This window comes from Nesoenas mayeri (genome assembly GCF_963082525.1).
Source record: "Nesoenas mayeri genome assembly, chromosome: 1".
Classification (NCBI taxonomy): Eukaryota; Metazoa; Chordata; class Aves; order Columbiformes; family Columbidae; genus Nesoenas; species Nesoenas mayeri.
Window position 1 is genome coordinate 17056186 of NC_137541.1, and position 18002 is coordinate 17074187.

Sequence of the window (18002 nt, forward strand, 5' to 3'; positions counted from 1 at the left end):
AAGATCCTGCAGGGATGTGGGCTTGGCCCCCTGCTCCTCAGTATTCATGTTGGAGAACTAAGAGAATATAAACTCCCTGCTAGAGAATTGCAGTGAAAAATGAGTGGTGTGCTCAGGAAGGCATGGGAAAGGTCAAGTTACACAGTGTGTTGTGGATTGGTTGGCAAGGTGGGTTCATTCAGACAAAGTTATTTTAATATGCAAACTCATACATTATGAAACAAAGACAAAATGGGTTACACATGATGTGAGACCATATCCCAGCAGGCAGGTCACTGCAGAAGACCTCATCATAGCAGCAGATAACTGGAGTTCCTGGTGCACAGCAATATCGAATATGGGACAAGAAGCAACACTACCAGCTGGAGAACTTCGTCCAGTTTAGCATTCATAATTTTCCAAAAGGTAAAGTGGGGAAAGAAAGCCCAGAAAAAAGAGAACAGAATAACCTGAATCTTCGAAATTGAAGAATTTAAGCAGCTTAATTTTATTTCGTTTTCCAAAAGAAATGCTATTGAACAGAGGCTTCTTGAGAAGACAATTTTTATAAGAGAGGTCTCTCAAATTTACTAAGAAAAGCTCTTGACAGCACCCAGGTACTGGAAGTTAAAATTAGACAAAATGTGACAGCATGTTTAACTGGGATGAGGCACTACGACACCTTACACTAACAGAGGTAAGGGACTCTGCCATCACACCACATCTCTAGTCAAGGTCAGATACTTTCTAAAATGCATGTTATAGCTCAAATGGATTTGGGAATCTAGGTTGACTCTTTAAGCTCAAGTTTTATATACGTAACAGTGAGGCTACATGATCAGGCACAACGGTACCGTTACAATAACGGTGATGACACCCATTTAAAGTGGGCATTTTCTTCAATTCCTTCTGCTTGGACAATGTGGAATCAACATGGACAATTTTGTTGTGTGTGTTTTAACCTCAAGATTTTGCTTCCCTCTCAAAATTTAGATTGAAACATGTACAGTAAAAAATTTACAGAATATGCATTTTCTTCGGAGTGTCCAGATAATCCCTACACTAACATTTTGAATATTATTCATATCTGATAAAGAGATACTTCTTATTGCATGTCATCACCTACCTGTCTACTGACTGGTAAAGGTGACTGTGAAGCTTGGCAGTGCTGGAATCCTTGCCTGCTTGTCTCCTACCTGACTGCATGGTAACCATGACTTTTGAGATGGGAGCTACTAAGAATTAGCAGCAATACTACACATAATGCTACATAGTTAAGATAGCAATGAGGTCCTAGGTACAGAACATACACACTTCATGTGTGGTGTATATCTCATATTCAGTGCATTTGTAGCTTGCAATTCTTGACATGCACAAGGCTGGAGGTGCCTGCACTAACCTTTGGCAACAGTTATGAGGGGCTGAAGCCAACAATCGCTGTGCCTGGAAGGCACAAAGCAAAGTGACAGGTTTCCTACTGATTCTTGGAAGTAGCAAGCTGTCCCATGCCTGGCAAGAGGCTTCTCCAGAATGGCCATGGTGGTTGTGCAACATGCGTATTAGCACTTGCACAGCAACACGTAGTTGACAACCTACCAGTCAACACCAGGAGCCGTTTGGGCTTGTGAGGCACCTGCTGCAGGAGAAACTGGAGAGCCTCCTACTGAACAAACAAAGCAAGACAGAAAACATTCTCATGGAAAGGAAGTAAGAAATCAGTATTCAGGGTTCAGCTCCTGGGATAAGCCTTCAGCAGGGCTGCTGTCATATATTCTCTGAAAATATGATACAGTCCTACCTCCTGGCATTGTTATTAATCATGTAAAATGCACAAGACTATATATACCATCCCTGGAGGTGCTGAACAGACACGCAGATGAGGTTCTTAGGAACATGGTTTAGAGGTGGACTTGACAGTGCTAGGTTAATGATTGGACTCGATGATCTTAAAGGTCTTTTCCAACCAAAATGATTCTACGATTAAAAGTCTGACATTTTTCAAGTTTTCTACTTTAGGCCAAGTAGAGGAAAAGAAAGTGAAACAGATGCAAGTAGTTGTAGTCATAAAAGTCGTAGCAGGAACACCCTGACAAAGCTAGCAACAAGTACAGAGTAACTCTTACCGGGTTTTCAGTCTGGTTGATTCCAATAAGGAAGACAAGCTCAGAGAAGAAAAGGGCAGCCACTAGGTTTTTGTGGATACTGTGCAAGTTGGAACGTAGCGTGCGGATCAGGACCAGCAGTATGAAGGTGATCAGCAAAGCCACCAGCGAGATGGATACAGTTGTGTAAGTGACGATCTTCAGAGGAAGCACCTCTCCATTCTGTAAAAGACAGAGTGACAGGACCATCACGAGTTTTCCCTTCCCCCTTCCCCTTTCCTTTCTATATACTACTTGGAATGTCTATGTTTTCATGGAGATTTGCTTTAGGACCAACAAGGAGTGGACGATGCCACCTCTTAAATCACTCAACATGTTGAGTGTGTATGGGTAGCGCCCAGAGAGACCTATGGTGTTTATGTCTTTGTCCCTGCTAGTGTAATTCTAGACGGACCCTGTATCAAGTGATGCCACGACTACCATGTGTTTGTAATCCTTGTCTTGCTCCCTGCTCTGCAGCACAGCCTGGCGCAGTTCTGCACTGCCAGCTATGCCGTGCACCGGCCAGGTACGAAGCTCCTCTGAGCAGACCCAATGGCAGGCACTGTCAGGCAAGGGGCAACATGGTCCCGACGTGCTGCAACATGGGATCCATCTGCTGACAACGCTGTGAGTCACCTTCAAAGCTCAAGCTCTGAATCAAAGTCTTTGAAAACCAAAGCCCTCGAAAACCACGAGCCTGACATCACCCACCTCTCGTTTCGAAATGTCCATCAGGACAGCAAAGCTGGTTATGTGGTTGCACTGGCAAGCGACGTGGCTGTGGTTTCTGGAAAACAGCTCACATCCTCTGGAGGACCAGGCACCTGTCCCGCCAATCCTGTGGGGAAAAAAGGCATTTCTGAGAGCTGTCCTCTGACCTCCCCTCACCTCCCGCTGCTATTGCAGCTCTTGCTCCATAACCAGAGAGGACAGAAATATTTATAGCAGCCACCTGCCTGAAAGAATATAATCAATTTTAAAAGCCTTCAGTTGAAGCAGTTTCTGGTATGACACCTGGATTTGACAGCCAGATTTTGTGGTTTTCTAACAATCAATTTTGAGTTCAAAAAAATATTTTAAAAATTGCTTTTGGGTCAGTAACCACACAAGCAGTAGGGGGAAGTGATTGCACAGAGCAAACTGGTGTAACAAAGGTAGAAAATACCAAAAATGCAGAGAGATACGTGTTTTCGAGGCATCTCTGTTTCCCTAGATGTAGACACTACTTGTAGAGCTCCTATGTGAAATATGTTTCAGCAGGAATGTGATTTTGTTAGAGTTTTCCTCTGAAAAGTACACAAGAAAAGGTTAAAACCAGTAAATAATATTTCATATCAGGATATCTCTTGTATTAACATTGAGGAGGTACTGCTCCCTTAAAAATTCTTCCCTGTGCAGCCTTGGTTAAGTCCAGTGACTTCAGGAATTATTTTGTATGAGTATTATTAATTATTCTATTCTGAATTTAATGAGTAATAAAAATAGTCTTGTAGTTACTGAAAGAGTTTTTAATTAGAGATGACAGGACATCTTTTTCATTCAGCAATAAAATATTTGTTAAACAGTTTTAATATCACTTTCTCTTGAAAAGTACTCACTTCTAAAAAATTCTTTCATTACATGCAGTTTAAGAGCTGCTTTTTAACTGTGGCTGTATGAAGACATAACACAGACAACAATGCCATTGAATTTGCCAGCAAATAGCTAATAGATGAATCACTTTAGAGCTAATGAGTTATTCAAGCCCATACGATGTTTAAAAATTTATTGCAAAGGATTTGCCATTCCCTCATAGTTGGCAGAATCGTCTGTACATAGCAGCAATTACACCACTACACATGCAGGCAAATAGAGGAGTTTATTATTGCAAACATAATAGATTTCTCTTGCATCTTCAATCCTTTCAACGATATAATCTCCTGAAGCTTTTGACTAGGAGGCAAACATTTCCTGGGTTAGTTTGCTCTTTTATTTCCAGCACTGGATATTGCCTTTTAATGGACTTTTCCATAGGTTTATTAGAGTTTTTGGATCATTAGGAAATGAGGAACAGCTATTCCTTACCCTGGGCAGACAATACGATCCTCTCATTATACACCTGGTTTTATGGTTGAAAATTGCATTATATAAGTTACAATATTGTGAAATCATAACATATAAAGCATGCAGTTACCTCTCAACACATTTTCTTTCATTTTATCCACACTCTTGAAATACGTCCAACAGGACTGTGCTGTCTCCACAATGCCATAAAGCCAACAAAACACTTGCGAGAATATACAGTTCTTAAGATTTTTCACATTTTCAAGAAAAACATGTCTGTATCTTTAACTTTACTGAATACAAAAGACCTAAATGAGCCATTTTCAGAATTTTCAATCTTTTCCCTCACACTTCCCTCCTAGAGAGTCAAATACTCTTTGCTTATGTTCTGCTTATATATTAGGATTGCTTCCAAAAAACTGGAAGAGGTCTAATGTCCCAAAGAAGGTATTTCCCCTCCCTTTAATTTTTCACTAAAACAAATGAAAGCAAATCCATAATAGCTAATGGAAGGCAAGTTTCTTCTTATCAGTGTAAACGCCTTTGGGTTGACTTTTGATTCCAAAATTTATAATCCTTACTCATATAATTTCATCTGCAAAACCTCCGTCCTCCTTCGCACCAACACAAAGACTTTGTTGTGTAATTTTTTGTACTGGCCCTGGCTGAGGCATCAAGAGTGGGTGCCTGCTTGCCATGTACTTTGTCCATAGTCACTAGAGTGTAACAGAAGATGCGGCCCATGTAAGAACCGAATAATCTCCTGGAGATGCCCTCCTAAAAAGAGTGCACGGGGCAAGGAAAGTCCTGACCTAGGGACCTCAGATGAGCCACGAATTCAGGCACTGGAGTTGGACTATGCCTGTCCAGATATACATCTGTGGGCCAAAAGCATGAGCAAATACAAGGAAATCGTGAGATTTATTATTGCTGGGTGAAAAAGAACCCTGCAGAAAGACATGATAGCACTGTGTTTGTTAGAAATCACATGGCCAATCCTTTGTTTGACGAGTTATGATGATTATTTCCATTTTCTCAGGTTGGAGGGAAGTGACTACATGGCTCTGTTCCACCAGGAATCAGTTGCCAGTTGAATAAACTGAGCGAAATGGGTTTTCCTCCAGAATTATTGTCCTGGGCAGAACTTCCTTGCTACTGAGACAGATGCCAGGCACAGCCCTAAAGCAAGCAGGATACATACGTGATGGAGTGATTCCAGAAGACACAGACTGGCTTTGTTCTCTCCTCTGTTTCCAGCATGGAGTACTCCACGATGATGGGCTTTTCCATCAGGTTGGGAGGAATCTCCCCATCACTGTGAACGGCTGTACTCACTACAGGTGTGTTAATAATAGGACGATTTGGCAATCTGCAGAAAGAGAAAAATTGTATGGTGACCTAAGCGTTAAAATGCAAAGCACTGATTTGGTAGGTTCGGCAAGTAAAAGATTTCCAGTTGCTGCCACTCAGAAAGCGAAGTAGATGCACCATCAGCCTTCTGCACAACTGTGTTTCCAAAAGCTGCTGGCACTCCTGACGTGGTTGTTCTCCCACAGCGTGCCAGAGGAGGACAAGAGACAGAGTTGCGGTGACAACTGCAGCACAGGTGACATTTAGCCAGTAGAAAAGCAGGTCTGCCTCCCCTGCACACTCGGAGCAAGTGGAAGAAAGGGTCTGCACAACTCACAGACAGGTTTGAAGTTTACCTCAAGCTTCTTCGGTCAGGATCGTAGTTTTCAGGCAGGAGATGTCCCAGGGATCGGTATATAATGACCATGGCAACAGTATGATGTGTGGAGTCATCTGGGTGTCGCTTCTTTCTCTTTGCAAAGGTGTTCTCAGGGCTTAGAACATCACTGTTCACCTTAGAGGACATTTTTTGGTTTGAAGGCTTCATTGTAGGCACTGCTATGGAATTAACACAAATATTAAATTATTTCCAAAAAACTTTGGAGCTACCATTTAAACTGGCAATTTTACTTTGCAAAGATACAGAGATGTGACTGTTGTTATAACTCTAGGCTCACAGCATTGAGCATGCTCCTAATGTTATATTTGATATTTTAAATAAAATTTTAGCTCATTTCACAGTTATATAGGTGACAATCAAATAATCATCAAACCATAAATAATCATTTAGCCTAGCTAGAAAATAAGACATTTCTAAGCTAGAAGATCCATTAGGAAATAAATACTCTGTGCATGATTTAAGGAGAACCTTAAAACAATAGGCATGATATTAAATTGCATATATTTTTATATATGGCAAAGCTAGTGTTATAACAACTGGTCACATGGGTGCTCTCCCTGCTAATTCTCTTATATATTGAGCTTTCAGTTTTGGCAGTATCTCTTAAAATTCACATTCGCTTTTTCTTTACAGGAAAGACACAGGTCATATAAGCAGGTGCCCTATTTCTGACGACAAAGCCATAAAGATGTATTAGCTTATTCACTGTTATGTGTTCTTTTCACAAGTGTTACTGTTTCCCCATTTGGAGGATATTCAGCCATGGTATGTGTATTATAACTGCACTTTGGGTTAGCCTCTCTCTTTCCTCTTGCCCAAGGTAACTCAGCAATCTCCGGTACATCAGAGACGCCGGGAAGCAGGTACTTCCCCACGTATTCTCCCTCATCTTCCATCTCCCTGCACAGCTCAAGACCTTTTATTTGCTGTCTAGTTCTGATAACATGGCTCTGCTCCCAGGTTTGGATTCTCCATCTCTCACCCCAGCTCCCTCCATCTCTGCAAGGACCAGAGGCAGGTGGCTGTGGGGCTGCAGGCTCCGGGCAGCCATCCTGTCCCACCCCATCCTGGTGGGAACGGACACAGAGTGCGTCTCCCGCTTTGACAGGGTTGGAGGGGCCATGAGCGAGACCTGACAGACAGGTACAGCCAGTTACGCAGACCCCCGCGCTCCCACCGCTGCCGGCAGGCAAAATGCCTCACAAGTATGCGCAGCTGCTGCAGCCCTAAATAATGTTCGCTTGTGTAGACGGTTTCCCCGTTCTCACCCTCGTACCGCTCCGCTGCAAGAGGATTAATCACGCTCCTTGGGAGCTCGTCAAAATTGCCCTCCGAACGGCAGCAGAAGGGTTTTACCTTTCCTGTCTGAGGGTCTGAACAAAGTATCAGGGAAGACAACAGACGACTCCAGATCTTTTGGATAATCTTCTTTAATCTCATGAAATCGTGGTATTCTAGCTCCCGTGAAATTAGACTTGTCAAAGATGTCAACAGCAATAACTAGGGAAAAAAAAGATCCCACAAAATTAACTTCAATGCTTTCAAATATGATATTGTGAAAAAATGAAATAGGATTGAAAGGTTAAAATACCTGCACAATGCAGAGAAGACATCTAAACTCCAAAATACAAAGTCAAATTTAATTTATCTCAATTAATACCTTAAGTGACAATCCAAAGCTTATGTGCCAGCATTATGCTACATTTATCAAATTATAAATTTATGTTGCAGTGGAAAGGAATTCACAAGACAGTATATCATACTAGAAAAATACTACTGAAAACACTGGAAATACAGAAGAGGCATGTTCCAATTTCAGACATGCTTCTTGTAGGAAAGACTAAATCTGCTGCTTCAGAAATATAGTTCTACTTCTGTTAAATGGTAGAGTCAGCTGAGCAAGGAAAATAACCTGGATTTTACCCGGGACTACTCCTTAGTCCTCCAGTTCTCCTTCCTCTACACTAGCAGCTCCTCTCTGGTTCACCTCATCAGCTCTGCCTGTTGTCTAACTGCCAAAATATTTAAAAGCAGCTGAGTTGGCTTGAACTCTCCAATTTCAGAGAAGTCATTGAGTGCCAATTTAGGTGTTCAAATAAAAGTGAGAAGCTGGAAGTCCTGGGGGTAACCCTACACTGAAAGCTGTGATCCACTGCAAGTTTCTATATGAAGAAATATCCAAGTTAAGATCTGCAAATTCCCACTCCTTTCCTAGTCTCTAAATAACTCCCAGATGAGCCATTAGGAAACTCCATTAACACCATGTTCACCTGGAAAAACTGTTCAAAGGAAAACAGGCCTCTTTCAGGCCCGAGTTGCCTCATCCCTCCCAACCTCATGCCTTTTTACTCAGGAAGAGCTGGTAGAAAAAAATCACAATTTACAACCTGCAAGAAATTCTGGTTTTTGTTTTCATCTTGGTTCAGTTTGGTAAAAATACTGAGCGTATTTTTTTTTCTGAGTGTGAGGATAAAAATATTTTCATTCTGATAGTCCTGAATCAAAAGGAAATGTTCTGGTTTATTAAACAGAAATCAAAGTATTTCAGTTTGGCTTAGTTCAACAATAATCCTTCCCCCAATGGTGTTGATGAAGGGCTTTATAAACTTTGTAGCTTGAATGTCTCATGCCTTTGCTTTTTATGCCCTTGTGACCGTGGACATGAAGCACTCTCAGGAGAAGGTCTGTAGGCAAAAGTAAATTCACTTCTTAAACCAATGGGTGTAGTTGGGAAAATAAGACGGGGTTTTAGGCATATAAACCCTGCTTCAGGTCTAAAATAATAGCAGTAGCTTAAAAAGCTAAATACAAGTTCAGGCTGATAATAATTCAGACCACCTCTGAAAGAAAAACCAGAGAGCAAAGCTGCTCGGGAGGGACCTGTGCAGGTCACCCAGCTCAGCCTCAGCGCCCGCTCAGAGCAGGATCATCACCAACCCCCGACCTGCTCACGGTGTTGGTGCTGGGGAGAAAATGGAACAGAGAGGGCAGGGGAGAAAATGGGGAAAGAGACCGACCAGGCTGTGGTTGTGCTTCACTTGCACATTGACCGTGGGGACATTGGTGAAGTGTCACAGTCCTGCAAGTGCAGGAACTGCCCTCTGCTTGTGAGGGGAGGCATTTACTGGAATAGGTGGGGAAAGTATCTGAGTATGTCTGACATTTCCTTCTCAGCTTTGACCCATTCTGGAAGTTTTGGACCCCAAGGAATTTGCTCTTACGATAGGTTTTGAAAGGCTTAGAGGGTGTTTGAGGGCTTGGATGGGTGATTCTGAGAAAATACCTTTCACCACAGGAATTTCTACAGAAGATGATTTTCTGGATAGGTTCCAGCATAGGAAAGCATGTGAAAATCAGAGGTATATGATCAATAGTAGGGTTTTTTTCTTGTACTGCAGTAATTCTTCAGGTGGTGGTGGTGTGATTCTTTCAAAAACATGATTTACTCTGTTCAGCTAGGTGGTCTCAAAAGGCATTACCTTTACTTACCAACTTTCTCCTTCCTACCACCTGTATACTACTGCAGCTGCAACAAAATGCCACGCAGAGCAGTGGCACAGCCCAGAGGGAAAACAGACCAGGCATCTCCCAGGAGACCCCCCATGGCAACTGACTTGAAATGAATGCACTGATCAGATTAGAAAACCCAAGTATGTTGTTTCTCCGTGGGCACTACTAAAGCAAACAACTAGTACCTATATCTAGTACATTTTTAAAGCCCTAATAAAAAAGGCAGTTTTCAACAGAAATACTCACTCATGTTAGGGGCAACGATGACAAAAGGTCTCAAGTAGGTTTTCTTCATGTTCTGGGCCACGTTGTTGAAATATTCCTCATAGTGCCTGAGCAGATGAGCAGTGCCACCCTCTGTTCGCTGAATTTGCTCCCAGTGCTCCTTGTTGCTGGGGTCCAGTAGAGCACTACCCACTTTGATAATATTCTGAGAAACAAAGTACAAGCCTAAATTATGAAGCAAACAAAGTGCTGGGTTTCAAGTGAGGAATATTGAAAATGATTGGCATTACTGCCTCAGGTGAGCATCTAATGAAATATTTTAATGCAGGCATGTTCTGCTGCAGCCGTATGAAAATATGCACACCAGTTACTCACCTTGAGGGTTTTTTGCTACATAAAGAAAATCCCTCCAAACTTTTTATGAGCAAAGTAAGCCGAAGTTGGAGGTTGTAAGAGAACTGCCTACTTTCTTTCCCCTTTATGACAGGAAACGTAGCAAGAAAATGCAGAAGGAAAGCTTAACCATATTTTCTTTGTCTCAGAGAAATGAGAGACAACAAAAGCAGAATCTTTGGTATGTAGGCTGAAGAATGGCCACAAAGAAATTAAAATAATGTGATATGTTAAAAATCAAAAGAAAGCCATAAGATAGCAATATTCCTCTCTTTTATTTAGATTTTCATTTTTTAATTTGTTGATTCCTGGACAACTAACATGGTGAAGAATGACAAGAGCAAATATTAACTGATACATAAAAACTTGAAGATTTATAAGAAAACTTCAGTTATGTTGTTCTCCTCCCATTTTTATGTTGCTTACAAACGGTGTTAAAATGGAAATTCTAGCTGAGGACCTGCCCCTTCTGCCCTTTCTTACAAGAATATCCAAAGGGACCCCCAGACTGAATGGAGGAAGACTCCAAAAGAGAGTCTTAAATGGTTTAAATGGGAAAGGCACTAAGAAGTTTTTAATCTTGGTTTACACATGAACTATATTGTTGTGTCAAAACTTAATTCCTAACTAAGGTAAAATTTGCATAAATGATGGTAGGAACTAATAACCTCCAACCCTACAATAGCAAAGGCAAATATTTAGGCTTCATTTAGAAGAAGATGGGTAAGATGCTGTATTCTCTAAGTACTGTCTGATGTTGTGAGCCTGTACCTGAGATAAAAGAGGCTGCCAGTATGGTCACTTTTATCTAGGGTGAGAAGCACTACACGGTTCCCCAGGAACACAGGAGACACACGCTGTACTTGGTGTTTGTGAATGTTATTGTACTTGGCTCCTTGGTGTTTGTGAATGTTATTTATTTTTTTTATTATCCATTTTTCAGGTTTCTACCTGAAACTATTAAAAAAAAAAAAAAAAAGAATTCCTTCTCCTCTTGTGCTCTCTCAGTCTGGGATGTTACCTTGTTTTTACTCATTATTTTTCAAATTCCTGACCTATCCTAAAAATATTTAGGGAGTTCTTGAAAACATCATTTGTATGGGTTTCAGTGCCAAGTGCAGAGAATAATAAATTAAAGCAGAGGTTTCTAAGCATTTTTTTCACTTATTGTTCTTGCTTTTACTTAACAAAACATGCTAAAAATGAAGTTTCTTCTCTCTGAATGGGGGAATTCACTCCCTCCACAGCCCGCAGGTGCAAGTCTGTCAGCACAGTGTCTCCTTAGGAAAACCCAAATCTCTTGAAATCTGCTGCATCTAAAATGTTAGGCCTCTATAACCAACTTCCCATTCTAAACTGAGAAGACTGTCTAATTTGTGAAACATATTAAGCAACTACATTATATTCACTCCACTTTGGTCGAAGACAAATTTAATTATCCATTGTTATAAAACTTTTATGGGGAACTGTAAGGGCTCAGCACAGTATGTAGTTATCTCTTACTTCATTGAACTCCACGTCCCTTGTGGCTGCCAGGTCAAACCCTTGCTGCTGGCTCTCATATCGGAGGACCCGGATCATCATCTGGTATGCTGTCCTCACATCGTTGCCATACAAGCTGGGTGTGTATTTGGTGGCATTCTGCAGCACTCTCACGATTCGTATGGTTTTGTCACCATCCAATTTGGTCTCGTTGTGGTGTAACTTCTCATTCTGAATTAGACAAGAAGGAAAACAAAACCTAATGATGTAACTTTTTTTTTTTTTTCATTCTAGTTACCAAAAATATCACCATTTAGGGATTTTTGGCACATTTACAAAAACAATCATAATTTAAGGATTTTTGGCACGGAGTTGTTTGATCAAAATCGTGTTTGTCTTGAGAAAAGGAGGACAGGACAATTCAATGGAAAATGTAACTGAGAACCAAAAAAACCACATGGGGCTCAAGTCAAAAGATACAGTGCGGGGATATCAAACTGGAGTCTGAATTGATGATAATTTACAAAATACAGGCAAAACCAATAAAACATGGCTTACCATGACTTTTAGATCCACAAAAGTGCTGGTTGTGCAGTTGAAAAGATCAGGAGGTAGCCAGCCCTTCTCAATGTTACAATGGCGAACTGCATTTCCTGAAGGAAATTAAGTGTTAATGGTAAATAACGCTCTGAATTGTGCTGGGTAAGTCTTCATAGATTTCAATTATCCTAGGCTTTCAGATTTCCTACATCTTCAAGTTTCTTAGAGTTATGCACATATTTCACTTTCCTGTCTGAGAAAAGTTAAATCCTACTAATCTTCGTGAATCATTTACCCCAGGCTTTAGAGAAAAGTTAGGCAAGCTTCAATATCTGCCCAACCGCTCTCAGCCTCACTGCCCTAACGTTCTCAAATGAATTCAGCAATTTATTGATACCAAATATGAGAAAGACTGTGCACTTCCTAAACATTTCTGAAAACATATCCCTGCTCAGATTCCTGTGCAACAGCCTGTACAGGAAGACCCCCTGGACAAGTGCTGTCTTCATGTCGAAACGTGCCAGCACCTTCGCATGCTGCATATGGGAAACACTTCAGCCAACGTGTACAATAATTGCCTTTAGCCTCTTGTCAATGGTCTGTGAGCAGCTTACCGTTTAATTTAGCCTGTTATTTTGTACTATTTGTCAAATCATCTTCTCGGTTGTGGATCGTTCACGGTGAATTGCATGTTATCAAATTCAAAATTTACATTGTGCTAGTTAACTTGCACATAACATTTTGTGTGTGTCTACGAATTATAATTAATTGAATAGTATCTAATTATATTCTTTCTCTTCCATGATTAGGCAAATACAATTAAGCTTCAGATTCTTAGCTTGAATATTCATACTATAAGGTTTACTTTTTTGAATGTGCTGTAAAATGCCCTTAAAGTTTGCAATTCCTATATGTACCCTTGCCTGCTAGCCTACTTGCTAGAAGAGACACTGCTGTCAACCACAAGCACAGTGCAGAAAACTTATTTTAGTTCAACTTCATAGTGCTTAATAATGTAAATATTCTTCACTTCAATATTATTATTATCATATTATCATATTATATAATATATAATAATATAATCTATACTATATATAATATAGTATATAATATATAATAATATATAACAATATAATAATATAATAATATAATATATAATATATTATTATAATAATATTCTATCCCCTAAAATGCTCAGAACAAGAGCTTGTTTGACCAGAAATCTTCTGCACACCTACAGGCAGTGACCTCCTCTCAGTAATATTTGGGGAAGTCACACAACCATTTATAACCCCTTGAGCCTGAGGAGCGCTTGCAGCAGAGAGTTATCAGGCCCAGAAATGAGGTAGAGGTCTCATTTCCCACAGAACAGCCTACGGAAAAGATTGTAAACTCAATAACCTGATGAACATTTTCAGGGACATGTGAGAAAAGCAGATTGTCATTTGTTTGCTGTACAAAACGACACAGCTCTTGTGCTTCATAAAATGCATTATTCAGCTGCCTGAATTATGGGTTAGAGAAAAGATGCTGAGTGGAAAAATGGAAGTTCTGTTGTAACTCTTAGCTTTATTAGCCTGCAATGCTAGTAAAGTAATCATCACATAAATGATTTTCCTCCTTTTATCTTTGCCCAGAGGAGCTGTATCACTAAAGAACATGTGCAAGTCGCTAGAAACTAAGAGTTACATGTATAAGAATTGCTTGATAGAGTAAACAGAAAACTGGATTGTGTTTTTTTCTTTTAAATACAGATACAGATTTTCTGTTCTTTAGATGCGTTTATCTGCTGCACTTTTGTACTTATTTTTTGCTACTATTCCAAATGTATTTTAACAATGCTTGAGTTTCAGCTAGCTAAACTTTTCTGCTCATGATATGCATGAGCTATGCTGTAATCTCTAGACTAAATGAATTAACACCATTCCCTATGTACACATTTTTTTTCTCTGTTTTTCCCCTCAAACATGCATGTAGATAAAACAGTTAATGTTCTACCCAGGGAACTTACCCACTGATCCCTTAGGACATGGCACAGCAGCTGGCTGGCCAAATTTGGTCTGTGGCCACCAAATACCAGCCTCGAAAGCTTTGGGACAGCCATTATAAATTACTGAAAACAGAAAAAAAAATGATGCAATTTTTCTAACAAGATAAAAATCACAACAAGGAGATATTTCTTCCTGCCCAAAGGACCTTCCTGCAATTCCCAAGTCATCTGCAATGCCCTCCCAGTGGTAACCTGTCAGCTGCTCCTCATCCAGCAGCGCGGGCAGACAGGTACAGGCAGAGGAGAGCCCAGGATGATTATGGGGCTCTGGATTTTGGCTCTGCCTATCTCTGCCTGCTCCTTTATTGTGGGAAAACGTTTCCCCTTCATTTCACCCACACACTGTGGCGAGACGGCTGCTGCAGCAGCTTTGTGCTGATCACAGGAGGGTGGGTGGATGAGAGGAAAGGTGGGACAGGCAGGACGGGACAGAAAGGCTTGGGCTGTGTGGTGCTGCCTCTGCAGGCAGAAGGCGTGAGGGCTCTCGCCTACCTCTTCAGCACAGCAATACAATGCTGCACAGGCAGATACCTCAGGTTTCAAACAAAATTAGGATTAGTGTTCTGCCCTCTGCCCCCCCGGCCCAGCTAGCTATATTTCCATTTGATGAAAATTAAAGAAACATGAGCTTTTTTATTTATCTCCAGCCCTTGTGAGTCATACTGGCACAGATTTAGGTGGAGGGGGTCCAAGTTTAGGCTGCTGCAGCTCCCATTGTTCCTGGTGGAGCCACCTCTTTGGGCTCACATGTGCCCCAGGATGCTGCATGGCCATGGCTGCGTGACCCCTTGTGTCCCCCCGCCGGCGGCCCTGATACCGCACAGCCCAGCTGAGCAGCAGCACTGGCTGGACAGGAGGTACCTTCACAGCCCTTCACGGTCACTTCAGCAAAGGGGTTGTCGCAGCGGTTGCACTGCCGCCCTATGACGCCAGGCTTGCAAGGACACTGTCCCGTCTCCATGTCGCAGGCACGTGTGTGGGAGCCGGATGGGAAGCAGTCACAGGGGTAGCAAGTGTCACTGCTCTGGGGCCTGTAGTAATTTGCCTAGAAAAAACAAAATTATAGACAGAAGGTATTTGGCTTGTATTGCAAATTGCTTGTGTTTCTGAAATCCTGTTCTAACAGCATGTGCATCAACCTAGCAAGTGACAGGACATGAAGAAATGGCCTCAAGTTGTGCCACAGAAGGTTCAGATTGGATATTAGGAAACAACGCTTCACAGAAAGGGTTGTAAAGCACTGGAACAGGCTGCCCAGGGAACTGGTGGAGTCACCATCCCTGGTAGTGTTTAAAAGATGTGTAGATGTTTAGTGCTAGGGTTAGGTTATGGTGAGTGTCATGAGGATGGAGCCAGGCTCTTCTCAGTGACAACCAATGGTAAGACAAGGGGTAATGGGTACAAACTGAAACACAGGAGGTTCCACTTAAACTTGAGAAGAAACTTCTTCTCAGTGAGGGTAACAGAGCACTGGAACAGGCTGCCCAGGGGGGTTGTGGAGTCTCCTTCTCTGGAGACATTCAAAACCCACCTGGACACCCTCCTGTGTCACCTCATCTGGGTGTTCCTGCTTTGGCAGAGGGATTGGACTGGATGATCTTCCAAGGTCCCTTCAATTCCTAACATTCTGTGATTCTGTGACTCAATGATCTCAGGGATCTCTTCCAACCAAAATGATTCTATGATTCTATGATAAAGGGGGTAATTTTCAAACCACAGGATAGTAATGATACTACTATTAACAGAAAATGTAATAGCTATGGGAAGCACACTGTGTTAGCCAGCACAACACAAAGAGGCAGAGCTGAACACTGGGGGGCTGGCTGGGCTGCCCTGTGCCACAGAGACCTGGAGTCTGGACCAGCACTTGCAGTGCAGGCAGAGGGCCCATGTTACTCCTCATGTACTTGCTGCCAGTGCCCAGCAAACTTATTCTTGGAGGACTTGCAGTTTTCTCTGCTTTGCAATTCCACTCTTGTACAGCATGAACAAGCCAGTAAGGAAACTTCCTGCACCGTCTGTTTATGTTTCACGTACAGGTTGGAGAGCCACCAATGATCACGTATTCAAATCACATCTGTAAATGCTTTTGATCTGAGGCATTACGCAAGCACACAGAGCATGGTGCTGGCACCCCTCTGGCTTGATTTAAACCAACAGTTGCTGTGTGTCCTGTTGGCATTTTGGAAAGCAATAGCGGGCCAGATTTGCTGCCCTGGTCTGCAAAGGCACAGCTCCTCTGATGTCATTGAAGCCTATTGTAAAACCTATTGTAAGGGGTCCTTTGTAAAACCTTTAGAAGTGGGGCAGCTCCCCTCCCATGTCCCCTGTCTGTCCCTGCCTGTCTGTAGCAAATTCCTCATAAACTCCACAGTTGGCACTTAGGAAAGCATTTATCCTCTCGTGTTATTTACCTCTCTCCAGCTGCTAGGCCTTTTGCTGGCCATTGTACAGGGGAGAGCTTCACCCAGCTGGCCTGAGTGTTTCATGGCTATTATTCACTTATGATACACAAAACAGCACCGGCACTCCTCTGCACCCAGGTCTGATCTCCCTCGATAAACAGGGCTGCACTTCAGAGAGATCAGAGCCGGGCTTTCATCCTCTCGGTTTGGCTTTCCAAACGCAAATAAGATAAGAGCTGCACAGCATGATTTTGTGAAGGGTGGTGCCAGCAAAATGCTTTAGGTAAAGATTAACAGCACTGCGCACATATGTATGATACGAAACACAACTGTGTGTACTTTGTCTCAGATACTCACTTGTTGCAGTTATTAGTGGTACAGTAACTTTTTAAACTAAAGAAATTTCAACTTAAGACTGGTTTCTCTTGCTTACCTTGCAGCGGCATTCTCCGTTGGTCTTATTGCAATCAGAATCAAACCCTTTACTAGTCTCACAATTACATGGGCCACAGATGGGATTTCCCCACCAGCCTCTGGGACAAGGCAGGTCAATCCTATAAAAGAAAATTATATTGAAAGACAGTTCTTTAAGCTTCCTCTTAAAAGGTGGGAAAAAAAGAGCTTTGGGTCAAATCTGCATTCAACTCCATCAGCTTATAGAGTGCAATGTACCTCGCTGCAGCAGCCATCACTCTCTCTATATATAAAAATATATATACACTGTAATAAAGGAAAATGAAGAATATCAGTGCTATGAAACCCTAGAGGGAATGCTTCTGTAAATGTTTTCATGACTAGCTCCTCTATGTAAGGAGCATACACCTGTACAAGCAAATAAAGTGCTTTTTCCTCTGGCAGAGTGTGATGGGGCCCACGCTGCCAAGTGGAATGGTACTGGTCCCACCAGTCCCATTCCCTGCCAGGGAAAGTGTTGATGGGCCCAGGCTGGAGAGTCTGTGCTGGGTTGTGCTGCGCTTCAACAGCTCGGGCAGCGGCAGGGGATGCTGAGCCCATGCCCTGGTCTGCCTGCTGCCACAGACAACCTTGGTGTACAGGTCCCCAACACTTTATATCCTGGTCCCCACCTTCACGGGTTCGTGTCCCAGCCCTGCTGTGGGAGGCAGTGCTTGTCCAGCCTGTGGGGACACCAGCTCAGGTGCAAAGCTAGCTGCAAGCTCACCCTATAAAGGAAAGTCACCACTTTCAGCCAACCTGGCTCTCTCAGCCAGCTCACCACAGGGTTTGAAAAGCCCTGGTCTGCCACAGCGGGGGAAGAGGAGGAGGAGGAAGAGGACACATGTGGCTGGAGACACGGAAGAGGGAAGACTGTCAGCTTTGATCCAGATTGTGAATCAAAGACTATGATTCAGAATATGAGTGTGGCAGCACAGCTTGTCGAAAGCTGTGCAGCAGCCTGAAAGCCACCCCTGCTGAAGGATAACCCTTGTTCTCGCTGTTTCTGTTTCTTCTGGGTGAGCTTC

At 42.3% G+C, this 18002-nt stretch overlaps 1 protein-coding gene across 1 annotated transcript in view; it reads right to left on the reverse strand.

Annotated features, from left to right (window-relative positions):
* The window catches only part of CELSR1 (cadherin EGF LAG seven-pass G-type receptor 1), a gene marked incomplete at its 3' end in the record, with an annotated part of 168072 nt that overhangs the window by 17597 nt on the left and 132473 nt on the right, over positions 1–18002 (reverse strand). The window contains exons 14-24 of the mRNA XM_080363807.1: positions 16955–17075; positions 14978–15161; positions 14078–14179; positions 12085–12179; positions 11548–11757; positions 9673–9856; positions 7273–7416; positions 5873–6074; positions 5368–5535; positions 2835–2961; positions 2103–2303 (exon numbers count right to left, since the gene is read on the reverse strand). Coding sequence (XP_080219933.1) covers positions 2103–2303; positions 2835–2961; positions 5368–5535; positions 5873–6074; positions 7273–7416; positions 9673–9856; positions 11548–11757; positions 12085–12179; positions 14078–14179; positions 14978–15161; positions 16955–17075 — 1738 coding nt within the window. The remainder of the gene's footprint in view (positions 1–2102; positions 2304–2834; positions 2962–5367; positions 5536–5872; positions 6075–7272; positions 7417–9672; positions 9857–11547; positions 11758–12084; positions 12180–14077; positions 14180–14977; positions 15162–16954; positions 17076–18002) is intronic.